The sequence below is a fragment of the Synchiropus splendidus genome, chromosome 6 (genome assembly GCF_027744825.2).
Source record: "Synchiropus splendidus isolate RoL2022-P1 chromosome 6, RoL_Sspl_1.0, whole genome shotgun sequence".
Lineage (NCBI taxonomy): Eukaryota > Metazoa > Chordata > Actinopteri > Syngnathiformes > Callionymidae > Synchiropus > Synchiropus splendidus.
Window position 1 is genome coordinate 4,185,249 of NC_071339.1, and position 23,371 is coordinate 4,208,619.

Below are 23,371 nucleotides of genomic sequence, written 5' to 3' on the forward strand. Positions count from 1 at the left end.
TAAAACAGGTCCTTTAAATGTCATGTGACTCATTATTTCACCTCCTGCCGCTTATTCCTTTAAAGGGGTTCCGTCATATTAACCATGGTGCTCAATAGTTGCATATGAAATCTAGGAAATATTTTTCTCTTCATAGTACTACGCCGTGTAATGATATTCATCCGTTTTTGATTATTGTGACCTTTTTTAGCTTTGAATATTCAATTTTGCCCACATAATATTGATTTGAATATTTTGAAAGTAACTGTTTCAGAATATTTTTTTAATAAAAACACAGACATATTCACATCTTTAAAAGAGTTTATCAGGTAACCTTCCTTACATTTTCTCATCAAAAATGAATATTCATTTCCCTTTAAGTTTAACTATCCAATCCTGATGTTTTAAGAAATAGACATTTTATTATTAAATAGCCGTCTTTTTTTCCCCCCACAAACAAAAGGGCATCGTTCATGTTTCCGTACCTTGAAGAAAAATGTTTTTTTTTCCAGGTTTCCACCTCAGTCCCTCAGAGAGGAAAGTTAATATGACAGAATAAATATTACCCGGAGCCTCTGAGGGGGATGTGGATTTTGCTGTACGCATCCAAACTTAACAGCTGTTTCGCATGGACTGCAGGCAGCAGCATATGCAAATATAACAACTATATTTGCTTAACTATTGAGTTTCATTGCCATTGTGAATTCCTTAAAGGTGTTAAATCACTCTAATCTCGTAGACAGTAAAGCAAACATATGTGTGTATTGTATTTTACTGCTGCTTGGAACATATTTGTGTGTCTGGGAAGATGTCTGCAAACACATTTAGAGCCGTTTGCAATCTGCCGGCTCAAACCTGCGTGTCATAGATTTGTCCAGCAGGCCTGCGTGAGCGCAAACGCACCCGCCACATACATCCTATCAGACTCCAATAAATGTATCTTTCAGCGGCCGTCTGCTTCATTTATCCCCCATCGTCACAGGGCCCGGCGAGGGACTTTCTCACAGGTCGGGTTTGGAACTGCTGGTTTTCACAGCGGCCAGCGTAAATACAAAAATATGAGAGCGAACACCAGTACTGCCCTCTGCTTGAACTTCTGCGCCGTTCTTTTGTCTTCCTCTCTGAGACGGCAGAAGCGTTGAAGTGTGACATGCCGCTGAAAGCTACTCTCATTCTATCACCATCAGTATGTGTCAATCCGGTTCCACCTTCGCCGGCGAACAACGGCTCTCTTTACATCCATCACCGATAAGTGAGCGATACACCCAAAAAGAGGGACACCTGCCATCAGAATCTGACAGGAAAAAAAAGGCATTTAACAGTAGGATTCCACAGACACTCATGTGAAAGCTCACTGTGGCTGCATGCCTGGCCGGTAAATAAAAGATGAACCTGTTCCAGAATTAAAACCCTTAAATGACGGCCCAACAGAACACAATGATCCCAGATGGTGACGTGTGCCTTATAACTACTTTTTTTTTTCACTTCCATTTACGGTGGCTGCTCTACACAGGACACCAAACTAAACAAAAACTAGGTCACCAGCATCTTATGCACTAATCCCATTTCGGTCCATGTAAACGCGAGGAGGTGCTGTATGTTTTAGCGCGAGAGAGGTCATGATACTCCACCATGGTGCACTCCACTAACCCCCACTGAGGACACTCCGTTGCTCCGCAGAACCAGGGGATTTAAAAGTCAGCTTTCGTGCAACCATGGGTGAAGTCATGCACTGCTGGAACATCTGGGTGAGAGCTGCTGCATACTATAGAATCGCTGTAGCCCGAGCAGTCGAGCTGAACAGCCCATGTTGTCGGCCATTTCACAAACTGAAGGAGTTAATCATTTGTAGAAATGGTTCTGGAGATGTGCAGAGTAAATAAAACAGTATCAGGGACTTTCTAAAACTTAATTTACGTGCAAAATAATTTCTTATTATAGAAAAGCAAACTAAATTAAACACGGAATCGTAAGAAAATCAAATTTGTAGACAAAGAAATAGCAAATCTAAACTGTTTTTCATGATGGATCATAAAAACAGATGACGACAAAATGAAACTAGAACAAAAATAAATCTGACAAAATGGGTCATCAGAAGAAAGAACATAAACTGTAGATGATGGTTTGTAGAAGAACCGTTATTGTCGACGGGAACTCATTCTCAATACAATATTCAACGGCCATTTAATTGTATTAAAAAAAGGAAGCTGTCAACACAGAAATATTAAAAACAAAAACAAACCAAAAAAAGTAATTGACACGCGTGGAATAAAAATATAAAGTGTCACAGGAAATTAAACAAAAATGTTCTTCCAGAAGACACAAGGATTACTGCAGAACAAATATTAAAAAGTGAATGAATAAATAGAATTTGTCAACAGGGACAATATGAAAAGTAAGCTAAGACAATAAGACATTTAGTAAGAATCAATATGAATTCTAGACATGTTGGCTAAATGAAAGATCAAATGGATCAGTGAAGTACAACGTGTAAGAAGGAAAACGCTAGCAGGCTAAGCTAAGTGAAACAAGTCTAGCAACTTGTTTATCACAGTTTTGGAACATCTAAGTAAATAAAAAAAAAAGATTCAGATATTTAGGGAGCAAAAGAGAGAAGACACTAAGATACCAGTTATTAAATAATAAAGATGGTACTAATAGAAAAATGCTAGGAGCGTTAGCACATTAGCACAAACAGCGTGAATGTCTGATCTCAGAGAAGATTTTAGATTATGCCTCTCTGTTTATAAAAATATGTGTATATTAAATGGCAACTTAAAGTGTGGAGGTGGAAACAGGGAATGGATCAAGGCCCAGCGACACGGATCACACCTGGCAGAAAAATGAATGAACATTCCATTTTAGTTTTGTCGCCAAGTGGAAAACAAAAGGGGAAACAAACTGGTCATGAGTAAAATGCCGTTCCACATGGTGCAGCCTGTGGCCTAACAACAACAACAACAACACACAAAAAAAACAACACCCCACTTCCTGCATGAGAAAACCCAAGACAAGCCAAAAGTTGGACAAGGTTACATAAAGAATCAGGTCACCTATCAAAAGAATGGGCTGCTTTCTTTTGCCAGTGGGACGTGCGATCTGACACAAGACAAGAGCTTCCCAGACAGGGAGTCGTTTGAATGGATCCCTGTGACACGCCAGGCCTTGTGTTTCGGTGGCGAGGCAGACAACAGTGGCACGGCGGCCGTCCCAAGTGTGTCGAATGTCTTCACGTTGGCACTGCCTCCTCTGTTCGGGACCAGGAAACTCTTTTTATCTCAGCAGACTGTGGGAGAGCTGTGAGTTATCTGAACACCCACTCACTACCAGCCTGGCTCATGTTTGAACTACTCAACTTTTCAAAACCTTTTTCAAACAAATGGGATTATAATTTCGCCATGGTTTACGCGATTGAATTGAGAAAAAAAGATTGAAAAAAAGGCCCCCCTATTGTGCCGCCACGTCCATTTCCATAACAATTTCATATTTACATCTCAATAATGTTAAACCATATTTTCAATACAGTCACATGCCGGCGCGTGCGGCGTCAAACTCATCAGCGAGATTAAAACCAAAAACGAGTGTATTCCCATTCTTCGCCTCATAAACCGCTGCAGTAATTACTGAACCACGACAATCTGATCTACGGAGAGGTGAGGCTGTAAAGAGGCGGCTGAACATTCAAATTTCATTCAAAACACTCCCTGATCAATGGGTCACGTACGCTTGACACGAACACACGCGGATCGGTGTTTGGCTGTCACATGAATGGGAGCGCTGGCGACTGGAGGAGGAGGAGGAGGAGGGAAGACAAAGAAGACTCAACTCAGACATTTGGGAGTAAAGTGAGAGGATGAGTGATGAAGTGACAGGCTGTTTCAATATTCCTCCCCGCTGACAGCTCGTGGGGAGACGCTCACACCCTACCTCCTCTCCTCCGCTGCATTTAGCACCTGCATTCTCCTCAAATCTTTCTCTTTGAACCGAATCAATGCCGTGGATTCTATTGAAGCGACGGCCTCAGACGCGCCAAGAGGAAGACAAGAAGAATACGGTCGGGCGGTAATGACAATATTTGTTTGTACTGTAATTCACTCTGACAGTGATCCGAGCCTGTCTCCCACAAGCTACTGTAAGAAAAGGGAAAAAAAAAAACAGCGTTAGAGAGGGGGAACCCCGCACCTAAAAAGATCATTTTAGCAGGAACCTTCTTTGCCAAACATCTATTAAGCAGATTACTGTCACGAGAGCGAATCAGCTGGACACCAAACTATAAGCCAGGGATCCAGAGCAATTACAGTTGTGCACGGGCAAGATTAGGAACAATGGCGTCTCATTTAAAAGCGGAACGTGATCCAGCTCAGGAGGGCCGACTGTCAGGTTGGGATTGTTCCACGCCCCGGATGTCTGCGCCGCTCGGACTGGGACTGCTCTATATGGACCAGGAGAGTGGAGTGTTGCGTGTGCTGAAACATAATTTCCAGTGATCAGGGTCATTAGCGGCGGCGCTAATGTCCTCCAGCAGCACCGGACTCTCCTCTGCAGCCTCTTTTTTCCCCTTCATGGGTGTGTTTGGGTTGAATATTAGTGTCTGGATGTCTGAGACGCAGGTGTTGTTAGCCACCTCCACGTCCTCCTCCTTCTCTTCCTCCACACACACACGCAAACACACCCCCCCCTTTACTTCCATGACTGCAGCCTCGTCCACTGGGAGACTGTTTGGTGGTGCCACTCATGTGTTAACATCGCCATGGCAACCCCTCTCCTCCCCTTGCCCACCATGCCACACACACACACACACACGCGTTAAGAGTCACTGGCCCACACCCTCAAGACACTGAATTCTTTGGACTGCATCCGGTGCGGGACAAACTTCAGCGAGGCCACATGGCAAGCGTTTCAACTTCGAGAAGTCCTTTCAGAGCAGCGAACTTCGTCAGGTGACTTTGGCCGAACAAAAAGTATGTGAATCGGCGAGACCAATGGCCGCTCCACTGCAGAAGGTTTATAAAAGTACCGGACCGAGTGTCAGCGTGTGAAGCGGCCTACAGACCCACTAAGTCGCTGCACACTTGTGTTTTGTGTTAAAGCCAGCAATCGCAGCTGAAATCATATATTGTTCTCGCAGCGTTTTTTTTTTTTATCTGCGGCCCAGATGAATGGCAGACAAACAAACCATGGTGTGCGGAGAAAAAAAGATCTGAGTCATGCATCTTTTTTACATCACTTTCGATGAATAACTTCTTCAGTTCTGGAGCCAGGACTACAGGCATTCATCGGACGACTTAAGAAGAAAAGGAAGAAAGATGGCGGCGCACCACACATTGTACTGTCCATCCTAAAATGGCTGACATTACAGACTCTCTTTACTGCCAATGTCTGGCAAACGCCAGCTCCTGCTGACCAAACCTTTCTAGCAAGGGACAGAGAAAGTGGCAGGGGCTCTTTCGGCAATAGCCCTGAGCTTTTTCCCCCGTCGGTGCGCGAGCGTTTTCTTTCGGGTGGAACTATGCAAACATGCTTTTTTTTTATTGGAGCTTTTGAGCCGTCTGAGCTTGGATACAGCAATGGGGTTGGTCTGGCGACAAAGGCAATCCAGCAAACGGAGAATAAAGGACTCGAAGAAAAGTGATCTGGTGTCGGCCTTTCTGTCAGGAGAAGGACCAAATGGTGAATTTGCACTAAGGCGTGGGGCTAAAACGAACACGGCGCAAAGTAGATGAAATGTTCCTTCTCCCAAGTTAAGGAATGCTGCTTACTTCATGTCGGCTAAATCTGCAAATCATGGCCATATGACCTCCTCAGCCTCTCTGGCAGGGATTCACTGTGCGAGCTGTGGGAGGCAAACACACTCTTACTTACCTGCAGCTATACTTGAGCGAATCTAAAATCCCTTCCCAAAATACAGGATGACACTATATACAACCTGGATATCCATGTGGTATGTGCACATGGTGTTGGCGGCGGCGGCGGGGGGCGGAGTGGGGTTCTGCTTGGCGGTGTCTGTGTATACAAACACTTTGCAGAGGCCATAACGAAAACTGCGAGCTGTGCCTAATTGCAGAGAGCGAGGGATGAAAGACAACATGCCTGGCCTCATTAGAGCTGTTCCGAGAAGAGAGGTGGAAGAGTGTTCCCAGGGATGCACAAAGGGAATTGACATTCCCCCAGTGGAAGTGTCCTGCCGGAGAGCAAAGCTCCAATCACGCTCCCCGCCTCGATCTCAACCACCAACCACCGGAGCGGAGAGCTCAGTTACCTCGGCTTTCCCGGTCAGCGCACGCGCCTACGCCGCGCTACCCGCCGGAGTTCGGTGGTGTCCGTCCACAGTCGGGACCCCTCTCTCCGCACAGTCCCAGCCCACAGTCCCAAACCTGGCCGGATGCTTTCAGTCCGTCCGTGACCTACATTATATGTAACAAGCTCACATGGTTAAATAATTGAAGTGCATTCCAAAAATTGGCAATGACTCATGGCGATCTGGCCGGGCCCAGCTGCCTCCATGAACGTGGCTTTTGCCCTGGTGTCGGATGTAAACACAGCCCACGGGGACTGGACCCTCCCCTGGGGTGGCCCTGGGGTTAAAGGGCAGACATGACCCCGGAGCCAGGTGGACATGTACCAACGCGGCGAGCATCCATTCTCTGACCCACTCAGCAGAAGGAATAAGTGAATTTTGTGCGGTAATTTAAGGTGTGTGCGTGTGTGTGGCCGAGCACATGTCGGGAGGAAGAGGAGGAAATGAAAGGAAGAGTGTGAGACGCACGCACAGATGCAGGCGCGCTCCCGCCGCCTTGCGTTTATATGTGCGTGCGTGAGGTGAAAGCTGACACTTGGGGTACAGTTGGATCATCTATGGAGACGCGGGTGGTGAGAGGAGGGGGGCGCTTATATCACGGGTAAAGGACTCGCTCCGGGTGAATACAGCGCGGTTGTGCAATAAAACAAGCAGAGACGTCACGTTATATACGCGCTCCACTTCAGTCAGACATGTTGAAACTGCGAGTTCACCCGTTTCCGTCCACTCACAAGTCTGCGGGGCCACACGCACACGCGCTCACCTCGCCGCCGAGTTGCCAAAGGCGATCAGACCTTCTATATCACCCGAAACCCCCCCGCCTCCACCCCTCCTCCGCCTACTGTCGCCATTTTATACATAGGCGACTTCATTGAAACTGCTCGGACTACAGCGTCATATGACAAAAACCATCCCCAAATATTCAATCGAACAAGTTTGGCGATAGCGCCTGGGCTGCCTGCGGACCTATTTCGCGTCTCGGAAGTGTCGATGTGTCCTTACCTCAGCAGTCGGTGGGCACAAACGGAGTCCGACATGAATGTATAAATGAGTGATATTGGATTAGATCCGATCGTTGAGCTCGGAGGAGACGAGGAGGCGAGCAGGGGGTGGGAGCTCTCCTTAAGTGAACCCGGTGAACTGGCGTGAACCCGTCACTGTCCACGGTGAGGTACATTACACCACGTTACAGATCCTTCCGACTCTCTCTCACACACACTCGGCGTGTGCACGACACAAGTGCGGACGCGGCGGCTCCAACAAAATATAGCGAGTGTGTTTCCTATGAACACGTGATTCACAGCGTCATCCAAAAATCCAAAAGCCCTTTCATCTAACATTTTTGGAGAGGGGCGGGGATGCGCGAGCGAGGAAGAAGAGGAGGGGCAGGGGTCCATATACTGTGCCCGGCGCGCATTTGGGTATGTGGTTATAGGGGGATGGAACACGTGCCAGGGGATCTGGAACCCTGACGAGCCGATCACGCACAGGACGTCACGGTGATCGACCCACGTGCGTTTATGATTTGCAGGTATGGGACAGTCAGGACATTTGCTTAAAATAGACACGCGCCGCTTTGAAAGTACGCCACTTGGTCAATGTGAATTTAACCTGGAGTGCAAGCCAGCTTGTTTGCAATATATGTGTCCCTCAAAACAAAATATGCTCCAGTAAGATCCTGTGCAACACACTTGCATCTGCATCTGATTTTATTCAGGGATATCTCTGCACCACTGCATCGACATTCCACTTTGAACTGGTCATTGGTTCTAAATTACTTTTAAAAAAAACGTATATTGTTGATACAAAAAATGATTTGTTTACTGTCAAAAAAATAAGAGGGGACTGTCACAATCGAGCTGGCGACAAAGCTACAAATCAAAGGAGCAACTCAACAGGAGAGAGTGAAGAAAAAAAGGCAGTTTAAAATGTTATTTTAAGATTCTAAAGGTAGAGAGTGAGTTTATCCAGCGGTACAACCTGTCTTTGACCCTCTTCCTAGACAGAACAGAGGCCAGTATAACTGCCATTACGGTACCCCGAGTACTACACTCAGACAGGTTCACCTACACAGGCTTGAAGCGATACACGAGTTTCTCACTTCTAACTGTTGATGTTACACTGAAATATCACACCTGAACGTTTGAGCCCTGTTTGTCTGGAATTCTTGCTTATATTCTGTTACAGCTTGTCATTAAAAGACAGCTATATGAAATATATATATTTTTTGAAGATCACTGTTTAATATTTAGTTCAGTAGTAAGTGACCATTCTACCTCGATATGGAAAAGTGTAATTACACAATCATATTTCACTTATCACAGTTGAAACTAAATTCATCATATAATGCAGCAAATGAAATAGAGCAGTAGAAAGACATTAAATCGAAAACAATGAACAAAAGAATCACTATTTACCATTTACAAAATCAATCACATTCATTTATTTATTGAAATTAATAAATGAAGTGTTCTTACATTGAAAATGTGCAAAAACAATGCAGAAATATATCCTCCATATTTATGTCAGGACCTTGAATGAACAGAACCCATCATCACTCCAGCTTCGTACTGTAATAATCTATATATTATTTTATGGAAAACAGATTTATTTTAGTTGGTTATAGGTGATTTTTTTAAACCCTCACCACTATCTATTTTTGTACATTCAGTTCATCCAATTGAACAAGTAATGACACACAGAAGCATCGCAGTATATGATGATTCTTATGGACTCTTCTGAGCCTATAAATATATTTAACATTAAAAAGGGATTATTAAATGTAGCAGCCAAATGCGTGTCATCACTGCCAGCTTATTTGTTTTATTTACTGCGACGCAATAACACACCCAAAAAACCATCAGCAGCCAGATCAAGCAGGATACACCAGCAAGGTCTCCGTCTTTTATCTTACCAGATTGGTTCCGTATTTCACATAGAAATTTGGGGAGTAAAGCCGTGGCTTTATTGATGTTTTCCGTCGCACTAACATGCGCTTATTCCTGATTAATGGCAAATGGCTGATGATTTCACAAAATCGTCTGCGACTGTACGGTACAAGGTTATTATCAATTAAAATGTCTATTTTCTGCTACACACCGTGACCCTCGCACGTGCATCAAAATTCAGAGGGAAAAACACAGAAGCCCCCAAACCAGATTGGAGAGAGTTAAACACAAGGAGGCCAGAGGACTGTTGCTATGGCAATAAAAGGAACGGAGTGTTACAAGAAATATCACACTAATTGTTATTGTAATTGCATTGAAGTGGTTGTATGGACAGTTGAGACTGAGGGGTAGCTGAGCGATTCGAAGGTTACTCGTCTGATCCAGGAGCCTTCCAGGGACAAACCCTTCAGGCAGAGCCCTCAGTCGAAGTGAGAGGAGACTTATGAATGAGGAAATATTAATGAACAGAGGAGATCTTTAAGGTCATAAGAGACTCTCATGCTGGTGGAACACAGCAGATTTCATGACTAATGGGGCTCAGCCAGGAGAGGAGTCATGCAGGGATAAATAGAAACTGTAGATTTGGGAGGAACGGTTGGATTCTCTCGCAGCTGACCTGGCAGACGAGTTCAGATCTTGCCTGCAGCTACACTGTACGCCGGGAGATACCAAGTGTCTGTCAGGGGCATGGTGGAGGGCTGCCGCCAAGAAGAACATCTCCTCCTTTACTTCCTTTTTCTGCCATCGTTTAGTTTATTTTTGGGTGTGGCTCTTAAAAATGTTTCTGCTCATCAAGTTCCTTGTCTAGTAACAATGAAGATGATTCCATTATCTGCTCTCTGTCCCCACAAGCAAGCATGACTCAGACGGTGTTTTGGTTATGACTGGTCTGGCTTGAAATTTCTGTTTAGGTAAAGGTGCGTGAAGGCTGGAGGTGCCAGGATCATGAAACAATAAAGCGCCAACACCAAAGGTCGAAGCTGCGGAAGTGCTGCGCTCAGGTTGTGAACGACTTGGGAACAAAATACATTCAGTGGTTGGACTTTTAACCTCACGTCACCAGCTGGCATCACATCACAAGCATTAGCTTCACTACACCGCTCTCAAGAGTTTGATACTTAACTATATATTTTAAAGTCTTGTCTTGGTCTGGAAAAGTACCACATCAAGCCGATGAGCATAACTTGATAATCGGTAAGGATGCTGTGATCAGGGTTTTTGCTGCCGATCACCGATACCGATCACATGGATTGACAATGACTTTATCATTTTAATTCAGACATGTTTTAATATACCTCTTCAAGAGGCAAAAAATAGAAAAAAACTATTTATTTTATATATAAAAATAGAAAACAACTATTCTGTGAAAAGGACAACTGAAAACATTCAATTCTATGTGAGACGTCGCAGGTGAGTCTCTCGAGACTGTACAATGGCCGTGAAATATTGACGTACTGTAGCAGGACTCCGAGACAGAGAGCAATGCATTTATGAAAGTTTCCACCCCGAATGTTTTCAAATGTTTCAGATTCAGGTGGCTAACAAACGCTGCGCTTGACTCCAAAATGGCAACGGATCTGGTCGTTTCTGTTTCTGTCTCCACGTAAACGACACCTGAGAAAGGCTGCTCATCTAGCTCAGTGAAATTAATGATTATTTCTTATCATTCCAAAAGTCACACTCCGACCGGCGGGTGTTGCTAAGCGTCAACTGCTGCTGAGGAACCAGTGCTCTCACTTTCATGAGCCCAGAAAACTCTCCATGCTCCGTCAAGTGCTGGAGCTTTAAATGGCGTGTTTAATTTGAAGGCACTTCCCTGCGCAGCATTTTTCCGTGCACGTGCTGCAGGATGCAAACTTTACATGACAGATTGAAAGAAGCTCCACAGCAGACATGTCGCTGCTTAGTGAGAAGCGGGTCACGGGTCAAATTTCGGCATTCACCGATCGATCGGAGCATCAGTAATAATCGGAATACAAAGTTAGCCAACAAAAACACCAATCTGCTGCCTCCACTCAACAAAGAGTAGGTCGGATCCATTTTCTTGTGTTTATCCAAGGTTGGGTTCCAGAACACCTTTGCAAGTCAGGGTCTTGAACCTCACTGCATCACCTGCAGCGCAGCAGCAGCCATGCTGGGCTCATGTAAAGTGTGAATCACACACATCAGAATCACACTGATCACTCCAACACCTGAGTCAGAAACGCCACGTTGACTGAATAAGTTCAATGGTCTGCCTTGAGGTGGAGTGGTGAGCTGTTCACCCTATGAGGCTACACACACTCCAGCACCTGCTGCATAAAGAAATGACTCCACCATGACTTTCACATCAATAGTTACATTCAACAACGTCTATGATTCAAGGATGAAACTCCCTGATGGGATTCTAACCCACGGCACTTGCATGAAAAGGCGTTGCCGCAAGTCTTGCCTCGTTCATTCATTCATTCATCTCCAGCCGGTTCATCCCTTACAGGAGTTGTAGGGGGGCTGGAGCCTCAGAGTGAGAGGAGAGGGACACACGCGGGGCACACAGGGACAAACAACCATTCACACGCACACTTTAGAGTACACAGTATATAATTTTGGACTTCAGGAGGAAACCTGAGTGCCCAGAGGAAATCATCAAAAGAACAGGTAAAGGGACAAAGAAGGGACTGAGGTTGCCTCAATCTGGAAGTGAACCGGCAACCCTTTTGCTGAGAGCTTGTGCTAACCACGACCTACGTTACATGAAAGTCAATTTGATTTAGTGATTCAATTCTATGCTCTGAATTCAAAAGGCAGCAGTAGTGGGAAGCCATAGAAGTCAACTAGGACACCTTCAAAACCCTCTTAAATCCAAAATACAGAGCAGCACTGAAACCAAATCGCTTCCTGGTCGGCTCATTTTTGGCAAATTCAAATCCATTCCTAACTCTCAACAAACAAATATACACTCCTTCCACACTTGCCACACCTTGTGAAAATAAAAAACAAAAACACAAACACAAAGAGGCAGATAAAGAATGTGATGTTGGCCAATGGCTGCTGACTCTTTGTATCTTCGCGATACAGCTTCACCACTTTCACATATTCACCATGACTTGAATTACAATTCTTCCATTCTTGGCCTAAAAACGTGCTTTACACATTTGCCAGAGAAAGTTAATCAACCTCTTGGAAGCAGCTCACGGAAGTAAACAGCTTCCCTTCGAGCTTGTCAAACCAAACAATCCCCAAATGGCAGACAAAGCTACCTGAGTCTGTGCTCTTCAAGGACTTGTTTTCCTCGTTTACAGTTTATCTTTCATTATCATTCTTACGTCTTCCACACACAAGTGAGAGTCTGGAGTCGCGGAGTGTTTAGAGGAAGCACTTTTCTGTCTTCAGAAACCTGCCAAAACTAGAACGCCATCCTCTGTAGGCATCGCGGCATCCTGGGAAATAGAACAGCCTTGGATGACGTGATGTCCTTGGAACAGCGCGGCGCCGTGGGACGCGAGAATTGCCGTGGATCTGTATCATTTACAGTCCACCATTTACACTTATTAAAGGTGTTACGACGTATGAAAAATGAATGTGTGGCGCAGAAGCGTGCGCGGTGCGAACTGCTAATGTGGAGTTAATTTTCTTGGGTTATGAGAAACACACACCCAAAGGCAAGAATTGTTAAGTGCAGCGAGCGTGGAGCAGCATTTAAGTTTGCTGGCGACTAATTGCTTTTTTTCCCTGGTGCCAAAGGGTGATTAGACTGACTAACCAGTGGGCTAGTTACTGCAAGTGAACGCCCACAAGATTGTTTAATTTAACTCCCAAACTTGCTGGGTAAGATGTGGAGGCTGTAATTACTCCGGGTATCAACATTAATAGCAAGTATTTTGCCCTTTTTTTTTTGGTGGTGAGTTGCCAGGGTGAGGATGTTTAGCTGGTCACATCTCTGCATGACCCTGTGACATCAGCTGGTTTGTAGCTGAGTGTGAAGCTGCCAGGATGAGGATCAGCACCATGAAAACAGACCCCACGCTTCTCGGCCAGGAGTGAGAGGAAGGATACAGTGTGAGGAAGACAGATGTCACTTGTGAGAGGGGACGTGTAGAATGGCTGCTCCAGGAGTGGAGTTGGCTCAGACATCACGTCTTAAGACCCTGAGGGGTAGAGGTGTCCTCACCATGTCCACGACCCAACCTTGGGCAAGCGGAAGGACATGGAGCTAATGGCACTGAAATCTTTGTTGAGGAGGAGGCTGGAGGCTGGCAGGGTTTTTGACACGTCACTTCTCATTCCAGCGAGCAAATCATGTTAGCATTGTATGAATGCTTCGCAAGCGAATACTACTACATTCCCATAGCTGCAGCACTAATAAATGTTTTGTCTGGGAGTGGCACATTTTTACTACCACAAATGTTAACTGACGCAGTCCATGCCTGTGACTTTTGATTTATCCGTTTTAACATAGGGCGCTCCTCCTCTAGTTTGGAGAACCACTGCTGATCGGAAGCCATTCCTCATGATGCACTGACAATATCATGCATATATTAATGACTACTTTTGTTTTTTTCAAATGCTAGGCCATGTCTTGTGACTAAACAGCATGAATTAAACAGCTTTTTAAAAACATTTTTTTACACAAACAGACACAGGCAACGCTGGCATAATAAACCCAGGGAGTCTGCGGTTTGAATCCTGCAAGTGCAGTGTGAGGGTGCCAGAGGAGTCGGTTATTGAAAACGCGTCGAGGGAGTTTCTTTCCAGCAATATTCAAAGACGCTCCAACTGCCATGTCTAATATTGATTTTGATAACATTTGTAAATATACAAAGGAAGTCATGCTAATCTCTTGGAGACAACGCTGCATGCCTCCCGAATTCACTGAACTGATCGGTCAACAGAAACCAATTTGACTGTCAACCGTGTTATTCTAAATTTCCCAGCCAATACGCTGTTAGATTAAAAAATATATATTTGTTTCTGAAGTGATGAGGCCAAGAAGGAATCAAGAAAAGCACTAAGCGGGTGCAGATCTCCTCCGAGCTGCCCATTGATTTTCACTCAACCTCAACTCAACTGAGATCCATAGCGACAACAACCAAAGTTGCTAGCGATTTTCTTAGTCATCCATAAAATGACATGTTTCAGCACCACAGCCACATGGGAGTTGTTTTATGGATTCGATTGCATGCCGTGTTTTATGAATATGTGTTTCCCCTGTTGTGGAAATTGTTCTCACGGCAACATATCCTTCAAAACATTCCTGAACCCAGATGGTAACCTCCCCAAAAAACTGAAAAATGTAATCACCTGTTGTCGACCGATATGCTGATATTCTCATTAAAAAATCATAATGTTTGGAGTTACTTTTCTGTTTGACATTTCAACTCCAGCAAAAACATAACCGCTTTGGCGGAGGTAAAGACTGGATGCTTGTCAGAAGTCTGGATCACTTTGTGCTGCCAACATCTGCTGCTAACTTGATTAAATCCAAATCCTTGCTCACTCTCTTCCTCTGCCCCATCTCTCTCTCCATTCTCCTTTCCTAGCTCCTCTTTCCCCACTTTTTTCTGCTTCATTCAGCCTCTGAAGCGTCAAGTTCATCTGTAGAATGAGCACTTTAAAGTGCTCCTGTTAAGAGTTACATAAATGTGGGCAAAGTTTCTAGAAGTAGGTCAACCTCAAGCCTACAGCCACCAGCTTTCGTAGATTTAATGAAGCCACATAAGGACAACTCTGTTTGGCATCAACACAATGGCGCCATTACAAAAGGACAAGATGAAGTTAGAAAGTCAGACAAAGATGCACATTGTGCGAGAATGGTAATCTTTAGAACCATCATTTGCTCTACTATCTTTATCTGTGTTCTTATCTTGTCCGTGTTGTTGGTTTATTGATATAAAGCAATATGTAACACTTTTCAATGTTTAATATGAATAAACATAACTCGGCATGACAGAGTGGTAATGTGAAAGAATGTGTGCAAATTTACTAACCAATCTTGGGATGCTATTCATAGTGCAAAGCATAAATAATGCATTTGTGCAGACATGGCTTATTCAACACAAGGTTTTGTCACACTCCACCAAACAATCTGTTATCAAAGTATTCCAGGAACTTATTTTCAAAACAGCAGTGAGTGGCCTACTCCTTTTAACTACGTAGCATTCACCATTAGCAGTCAGCTTAAGAGGCCAGCATATTCAAGTCAACCAAGACTTAAGTAGGAAGAAGAAATGCTGTGTTCTCATTAAAAATAACCACAATAAACTTTCGTTTCAGTATTCTACCATAAATTAGATGAGTGCAACGCTCAGTCGTCCCAACTGGGTCAAACAGAGCCGCCATCTTATGATGTAACCAGAGGTACCAACTCTGTAAACAAGCATGGACACATGCACAGAAGTGGAAGAACATCAGCGACAATTTGAGTCATTGGTCGACAGTTTTAGAGGAAGAAGAGCATGTAAACAAAGGGGGTTAGTTTTATTCAAAGCATGTTTGGAAGCAATGACCCTCACATGTCAGCGAATCCAAGGTCTGACACTGTGGGGTCAGTTAGAGTCAGACATCAGTTGCCAGTGACTATGTAAAAATGTCATGTAAAAAACTAAAGATGAAAATGAACTGGATGTCAGGCTCTTCTCCGACTGGCCAACAGTACAAAATATATAAAGTGTGTGAGTAAGCAAAGAGACTTTTCCGGGAGAGTTTTGAAAACAGTGGTTAATGCAGTCGGTTTCATGACCCGTTTGAGGCAAAGTTTCAGGCCAGAAGGTTCCTTTACAGAAGCAAAATAATCACTGCAAACTCAAAAAGGCCGATGGTTGCCACTTGTCCCTCATTCCTTTAACTTGGGTCGGCCATTTCTTATGAAGCTCTACATCTTTTGGGGAGACCAGGCTGACATGCTCAGTGGCACATTAAGAGCATCCAGCCACCGCGCAACGGTCCAGCATTTCCTGTCTGATACTGAAGCTGAAGAGCTTGTTTAACCACATCTAATGGATGGTGGACAGCAGCTGACCCTTCTGGTTCTGAAATAGCGCAACACTGCGATGATCATTCCAAACTCCACAGGTCCAGATGCTTGTCAGTGACTCTTTCATTCTATCACAAACATGCAACAGCTCCTCCATGTACAACTTAGATTAGGAATATAGTAGATCACAACCATCTGAATGCGCCGCTCTCTGCTTCTTTGAGGGATGCTATTTGGACCGATCTGTGGGGTTCAAGGTCCTCACTCTCTGTAACAATTTGTGTCAGGCATAGGATGGTTACCGAACTCCATTGAAAACGGAGCTCTGAAGTAGGGTTGGGTTAAAACAAAACAAAACAAAACAAAGAAAAAAGATTCTGCATTATTTTCTGATTCTCCCTTCCCTTAATTCAGCATCTGGCCAGTAGGGGCGCCATCGGTGTGATTCGCATTTAATGGAGGGAAGTGAAACACAATCAAAGAACAAGAAAACAAAGGATCGTGGAGAGAATACGGAGGACTTTTGTCCATGATCGTGGTTTTGAATGCATTTATAGTGCATACTGACTTGGATCTTATCACATGATTTTAAGTCATTTATTTCAGCATTGTCTAAACTGCCGTGAAATATTCCAGTCCGACGCTCCAGTCCGTGGCATACACACCGTTAGTACTTTCCTAACTATAGTAGCTTCAAATATCTTGCGGCACTCACCATCTCACACACAATTTAACCCCAAATTAGAACTGACAGAACACAGTCTGTGCCATTCACATCAATATTCCACAGCCTGATAGGCAAGTTCTTCTTCGTTTGTGACAAGTTTTACAGCGCCACTTACAGCACAGGCGTGTGTACTACATTGTTTTCACTAAAACAGATTATTATGGGTGAAATAACCTGACAATAATCCTCCTTAATGTGGCGACCTGGAAAAGGAAAGCTGCGTCGCACAAGCTGATTTTAACCTTTAGTTTCAGCTGACCATTGAGGTCAATGTAGAATTCCAGTGAGTAAAAAGATACTGGTAAAGACGACGCGGATGTTTCTTTTCAAACGGTTCTGGCAAACAACTTAAAGTGGGACTTACAGGGTATAAAGTTCACCCTGCGCCTGAGTTGCAGTGGGACGTCCCGCAGCTTGTTTGCCTCCGAACGCACCAATGAGAAGGAGTTTTCCTCAGACTGACATTCTGACTCACGAACCCATCCGCTCGCGGAAGTGTCGATCGGCCAATGCGGATCCACGACGCGCCGCGGCAGAAGGCGATTTTAAAATCGGAACCTTCCCGTTTGGTGGGGCGAACGTTACCTGTCACCTGGAGAGGAGAGTCGCGAGCGATGGCGCTGTCCCAGTGTCTGGACGAGTCCCCCTTCAGTTCCAAACCAGGCGAGGACGCGTACAACGAGAGACACCGGCTGGCGCTGGAGGAGCTGCTGTCCGGGGGAGTGGAGAAGTTCCTCCGCTTCCTCCAGACGGAGAAAGTCCCAAACTTTCTGTCAGACGATGAGATTCAACTCATCCGGAGCTCGGCTCTGTCCCCGCCACGGTGCGCGTCTTTCCATGGCGACGAGCAGGAGATGGGCGGCTCCGTGGACTGCTCTTCCGTCACTTACTTTCCCGAGGTGTCCGACGTGGAGCCCCCGATGCTGGAGAACGGCTGGCCGGCCTTCACCACCGGGTCGTACAGGGGAGTGACGAGGGCCGTGGCGCACTTCCAGCCCAGCTACGGAGAGAGCGTCTACAGCTGCAAAGAGGCTGCCCGCCGAATGATCAAAAATGCCAAGGAGGTAACACTAACCCTTCCAAATACTATTAGGATTGGTGAATGTTTATATGGCAGGATACCTCTCAGCACCATAACGCCTGAAGGTCATCCCTAACTGACTTTCTCCCATAGCCATCTCATGAAAGCAGAGTGGAGATGACAGTCAGGTGAACACCACTTGTTCCTTCAGGATAAGAGGGTACACACCAGTCTGGAGAACTTTCCTCCTCAGGATCCAGCATCCTAGACAGGTCCCGTTAGACAATACAAATCTTTATTAATCATTCATGGAGACACATGAAGAAAGTAGGTCACACGTGTCTAACGTTAGGCCCAGGGGCCAATCTCGCCTCATCCCAAAATGTTCGCAAAGAGGATACTGAAAAACTGAAGTGAAAGGCCGTAAGTGATGCTGAATGAAGTCAGCTTCACAGTCAATATGTGTCCGTACTGCAAGAAGCCATTTTGACAAATAAAGACAGGCCAAGTCAGTTTAGCCCTGGAAAAAAACCATGATTCACTCTTAGTTTAATAAAACATTGTTGAATATGAAATTAAAATGCCTTGTTTATTTTTGTGCCACTTGAAGACTGACCTTATTTCATTTTCAAAATCATATGTATGTAAGATGAAGTTGCAGTTGCCCTGAAGGACTGACAGTTTGCCCCGCCCCCTATCTGATCCACAAAAACTGTCATCTAGATTCACATTTGATTTGGCTGGGGGTGTAATCTATGTGGCATGTACAGCATCTACCTAAGGTGCCGCATCGTATAATGGGAATGTGGTGAGGGGCCAAAAGAAAGACAAAGAAAAAGTGCCAAGTTGATATCACAAAAAAAAAAAAATCATAGGTAAGTGATGTGAAGAGAAATTAATAAAATAAAATGAAATAAATATGTTATAGTGCCATGGTATTGTAACAACAGCTGTAATTGTCATTTAATCCTATAATTATTTCATTTTATATACATTTTATTTTGATAAAAAAACAAAGGCAATCCTTCTCAAATAGTGGGACAGGCACCCCTAAGGGGGGGCGTGGAACGCTGCCACGGGGGAGCATCTGACCTCGGGGAGCATTTCTTGCCATACTAGAATAAAGTGTAATAGCACATCCGCTCTTGATTTTATTTTGAATTTTGATGCACTTTAAGTCTTCTGGGGTACAGACAAAAAAATGTTTTTTTTTTCTTGTCTTTAGTGTTAAAAAGTATATCTGAAAAAAGGATATCGCCTCTGCAATGACATGCAGGGGGGGCGACAGAAAATAATTGAGAAGCACGGAACTTACGGCAAAATATTTCTAAGTATGTCTTTATGTAAAAGAAAGACAAATCAAAGCAACGAAGAGTAAAAAAGTGCAAAATCAAATGTGTCAGTCGGCTGTCAGAATCATGTCTATATGATCAGCTTTGTAGTTTTACTTTGACCTTAGGTGGACCAGCTAAATGCAGCCATTGCTTCAGTCAGTGAAGCAGTGCATGCAGGTCAGTGTTTATAGGCACAACAGGACTGAATTAGACGACTTGCCGTGCAGAAAGAAAAGTCTGATGGTGTCACTCCTATTGCGTCAATATCATATTATGCATAATATTACTCTCCACTTCCACTTGTTCATTTAGCTAATTGCCCAAAAGCTCCAGATCGTGATGATAATAATAATGATAAATATGAGAAAATGTCTCCAGCAACCTTGGCTAACGGAACAGACTCAAAGATGACGGTTATTGACAGTGAATTAATTGGGCTTGAGCAGAAAAGCAAACATCATTAACATTACAGATAATAGTCTCATGAGGTGCCTTTTTCACAGGAATTCCATGAATAGATCATTTAGCTTACCTATGTTTTTTTTTTGTTAAAATCCATCAAATTCTTTTGTGCTATTTACTTCCTTCATCCCTGCTAAATAACTACCATGTGCATTTCCAGCACGTTGTGAAATGCGCGGCTCGCTACATCATCTTTGTTCATGAAAATTGACAATCCTGCTTCTCCCCGTGGAATTGCTTTCATTATTCTTTAATTTTTTTTGAAGCTCTGATTGTCTAGCCCTTGATCAAATTGACCAAAAATGGAACCAGACATTAAATATTCATAACGAAGTTCCTGATGTGAGCTGTCAGTCCCGCGCTCTGCGGTTTGGAGCTGAAATGATTCACGAAGGATCCAGCGGTAAATCTCAGGCTTTTGTTTCGGGTCTGCGCACCAGATGTGCCACAACTTGTTCTCCGCTCCTCTATTAAAATTTGCATGTTCTCTCTCATTAAAGGGCTTTGAAGATCAGTTTACACTTGAAAAATGTTCTATATCCTCGTGGATGGAACCAGAGTCCAACACATTCTCTTGCAGTGAAACACAGAACTGAGTCGACCGGGAAAACGTGGCGGACTAGATGTGAACGACATAAACATCTGACTCTGATCCTCCGCACTGAATCTTTACACTGACGTATCAAATTCCATTCCTTTTTGCGAAGAGGACAAAAATGGTGAGCTGCCGGCAGCGCACACTTCTCTTCTGTGTTTAAGTCGTTTTATTTGCAGACCAAGCGTTGGCACCGATTGCCACGGTAACAGTCAATAGAACGCTCATCAGTGTGAGTGTCTGAGTGAAATTCACAGCTCTGCCTCGGATTGGCCAAACACTGAAAACCCAATCATGTGCCACATCTGTGAGAGCATCACTGCAGCCCCTAAAATGAATTTCTTTTCTATCACCTCTGTAATTTTCCACTGCAGGTGATTGCCATAGTTACAGACTCCCTGACAGACCTGGATGTCTTCAAAGATCTTCAGGAGGCGTGCTCTGTCCGAAAAGTCCCTGTTTACATCCTGCTGGACCAACTGGCTTCTGGAGCGTTTCTCAAGATGTGCAAAACCGTTGGCGTTTGCCTGGATGACCTTCGGGTACGGTGGGTTAAGCCGGGCGGGGCTGTGTTTGCACAACATAAGATTATTCGGAACAGGAGAGCTTATAGCTTTAATTAAAGTGGGCGGGGCTTTGATCTCACCCCTGTTTCTCATGTCCTCACATTTGCAGCAAATGAGAGTGCGGACCATCACGGGTTCAACTTATTACATGAGATCAGGAGCCCGGATCACGGGGGAAGTTCATGAGAGGTTCATGCTGATCGACGGGATCCGAGTGGCCACAGGTTCTTACAGGTACGCTCCTGCTAACACTTCAACTCAAGGCTAATACCACAGGTGAAGAAGCTGATGTGTCACAGGCAGAGGTGGAAATATTCTTCTCATTCTCACCTAAACAAGCATTTTTGATGCTCATTTACAAAGTTACAGCAAAGACTTTTAGGTTGTGGGACTCTTTGGTATCTGGAAAATGGTTGATCAAAGAAACCCTGACAAATATGTCTACAAAACCTGCAGCACAACATCCAAAAATATGGTCCAAATTGCATCCATTTGCCTCCTTCCTTTGACACGACAAGACGTTCCACCATCTCTACAATAATAAGCAGCAAGCTTTGTTCTAGACAGTACCAAAACCATCAGAAGACAGAACTGTCATCGTTGGGCTTGAACTGAAACTGTGCAAGATAGAATGTGCAACGCTGAGATAAGCACATGACAGAGCACAGAGTTTTCTGGGCTCATGAAGGTGAGACTGCTGGTTCCTCAGCAGCAGGAATCTGGAAGATCTAACTAGTGATGGGTGGATGAGGCATCATGAAACAGTGTTGCAGGGTTAATGACACAGTGTCCTTATTTTCAGAGGCCACCAGATGGCGCTCTGGGTTTACCAATGATGTGAGGTTTCATTGATTTGGATGGTTGAGTCCAAACATTTTACGGCAGACAGTGCCATCTGGTGGCCTCTGAAAGTCAGTGCTCTGCTTTGTGAAACTCCATCAACCCATCAATTACTGTGTCATGAAACCTCATCTATCACGACATGTGACTGATGCCTGAGAAACATCGATTGACCATCATGATGAAAGCGAAGACTCAACTTTTCATTAAAATATACATTAGTGTTGGTTAATGAAATTTAAGTAGTACAGAAAAACTCTATCGCTCCTGTCCAACTCTGATCATGTGTTTGGTGAACTCTTGTGTGCAGGTTCAACTGGACCGATGGCAAACTGAACAGCAGCAATCTCATCGAACTTTCCGGTCAAATTGCTGAGAAGTTTGACGAGCAGTTTCGCATCCTCTATGCTCACTCTTTGCCGTTGAACACTGGAGGAAGTGTTCGAAACATCGGCGAGCAGCTTCATCGGAGCACTTCCACGCCCTGCCGGGTCAGAGGGAGGCCAGCAGACCAAGTGTGTCTGACCAGCACACCCACCGGTAAACAAAGGTTGCTGTCCCGGCCCTTCGGTGACCTCTTGACCTCCTCAGAGAAAGGTCAGAGAGCCAGTGTTGAATCGAACCAGTCAACCATAGGGGATGACTGGTGTGAAGAGAAGCGTGTGCGGGAGGAGATCCTGGCAGGAAGTGCCCATCTAGGTCTCCCCCAAGTCCAAGAGCCAGAATCAAATCTCCCCATCTCCGAGCCCTGCCACATGAGCACCCAGGCCAGCCTGTCAGTGGCAGACAGCCACACACAGACCGATCTGCAGCTCCCACACGCCACCCAGTCTGTCGCCTGTGACGCACATGAGAGCTCCCTGACGGAATCCATCCAGAACCTGTCCAAAGAGCGGCACCAGCACTACGCAAACATCCGCTCCAAGGTGGAACACATGATGAGCTCCGTGTCCCGCCGGCGAGGGCTTGCAGACATCACCAACATGACTCAGGGGTCTGGTGCTCTCAGGGCAGACAAAGACTGTGGACAGGAGCCAAACCCTCGACTGGTCACTGAGAATATGGGTGCGGGCACGTGGCCAGGAGCCAGATGTGTGGACTAGTCTCTCCCTTTGAATCTTAAGTGCGTCTGCACAGATTCCTTAAGGGCTTTGAGCAAGCATTATTCAATCTTTTTGGGCTGCAAAGGGAGATTTTCTCATTTTTGCCGGGGACTGTGTCATGTCAGATGGGCCGCCTAAGTCGTATCGATAATGAATCTGCTTCTGTAAACTTCATGGAGTGTCTGGGACTGCTGCTTAGTTTATTTGAATTTAATCTGCCGGCTCTAAGTGCCTTGAAATCTACTGAAGTCCAGCTGCGCCTCAACAAAAATAAAATTTTGTTTTCCAAGATGGATAATTCTTTATTTCTGTTCGTCCTGTCTGAGACGCATGTGGTCGTACAATATGGTTGAAGGGGAGAAGCAGGGCTGAGACTTGTTCTGGCTTTTAACCACTAATGTCATTTTTAAGGTCTGTCTGGACACCCAAATTCACTCGTATGGAAGACTGCAAGTTATTTTAACACATGGCCTTGTGCTATAAAGGGAACAGGAAAGTAACAACCAAGAAGCGGAGCACTGACCTTCACCAGAAGTCTATCATGCA

The 23,371-nt window shown here is 44.8% G+C and overlaps 2 protein-coding genes across 4 annotated transcripts in view; one reads left to right on the plus strand and one right to left on the minus strand.

Annotated features, from left to right (window-relative positions):
- The window catches only part of zhx3a (zinc fingers and homeoboxes 3a), a 30,960-nt gene extending 13,044 nt beyond the window's left edge, over window positions 1–17,916 (minus strand). For 2 of the 3 annotated variants that reach the window (XM_053867030.1, XM_053867032.1), the window contains exon 1: window positions 7,280–7,611. The gene's annotated coding sequence lies outside the window, so the exon portion shown is untranslated. Of the gene's footprint in view, window positions 1–7,279; window positions 7,612–17,489 lie in introns of those variants that run through there. The other variant, XM_053867031.1, reaches the window with a different exon arrangement.
- fam83d (family with sequence similarity 83 member D) lies at window positions 17,410–23,074 on the plus strand. Its single transcript, XM_053867035.1, has 4 exons — window positions 17,410–17,968; window positions 20,691–20,858; window positions 20,992–21,116; window positions 22,033–23,074. Exons 1-4 carry the CDS (start codon window positions 17,414–17,416, stop codon window positions 22,823–22,825), a joined length of 1,641 nt encoding a protein of 546 aa, XP_053723010.1. The 5' UTR covers window positions 17,410–17,413; the 3' UTR covers window positions 22,826–23,074.
- The last annotated feature ends 297 nt before the right edge of the window (window positions 23,075–23,371 follow it).

Bases quoted from the DNA above. Each gene is read 5' to 3' on its own strand.
- fam83d (XM_053867035.1), top strand. From the start codon at position 17,414: ATGCGGATCCACGACGCGCCGCGGCAGAAGGCGATTTTAAAATCGGAA. The intron at 17,969-20,690 runs GTAACACTAACC...TTTCCACTGCAG, and splicing joins TGATCAAAAATGCCAAGGAG to GTGATTGCCATAGTTACAGA. The intron at 21,117-22,032 runs GTACGCTCCTGC...TCTTGTGTGCAG, and splicing joins GTGGCCACAGGTTCTTACAG to GTTCAACTGGACCGATGGCA.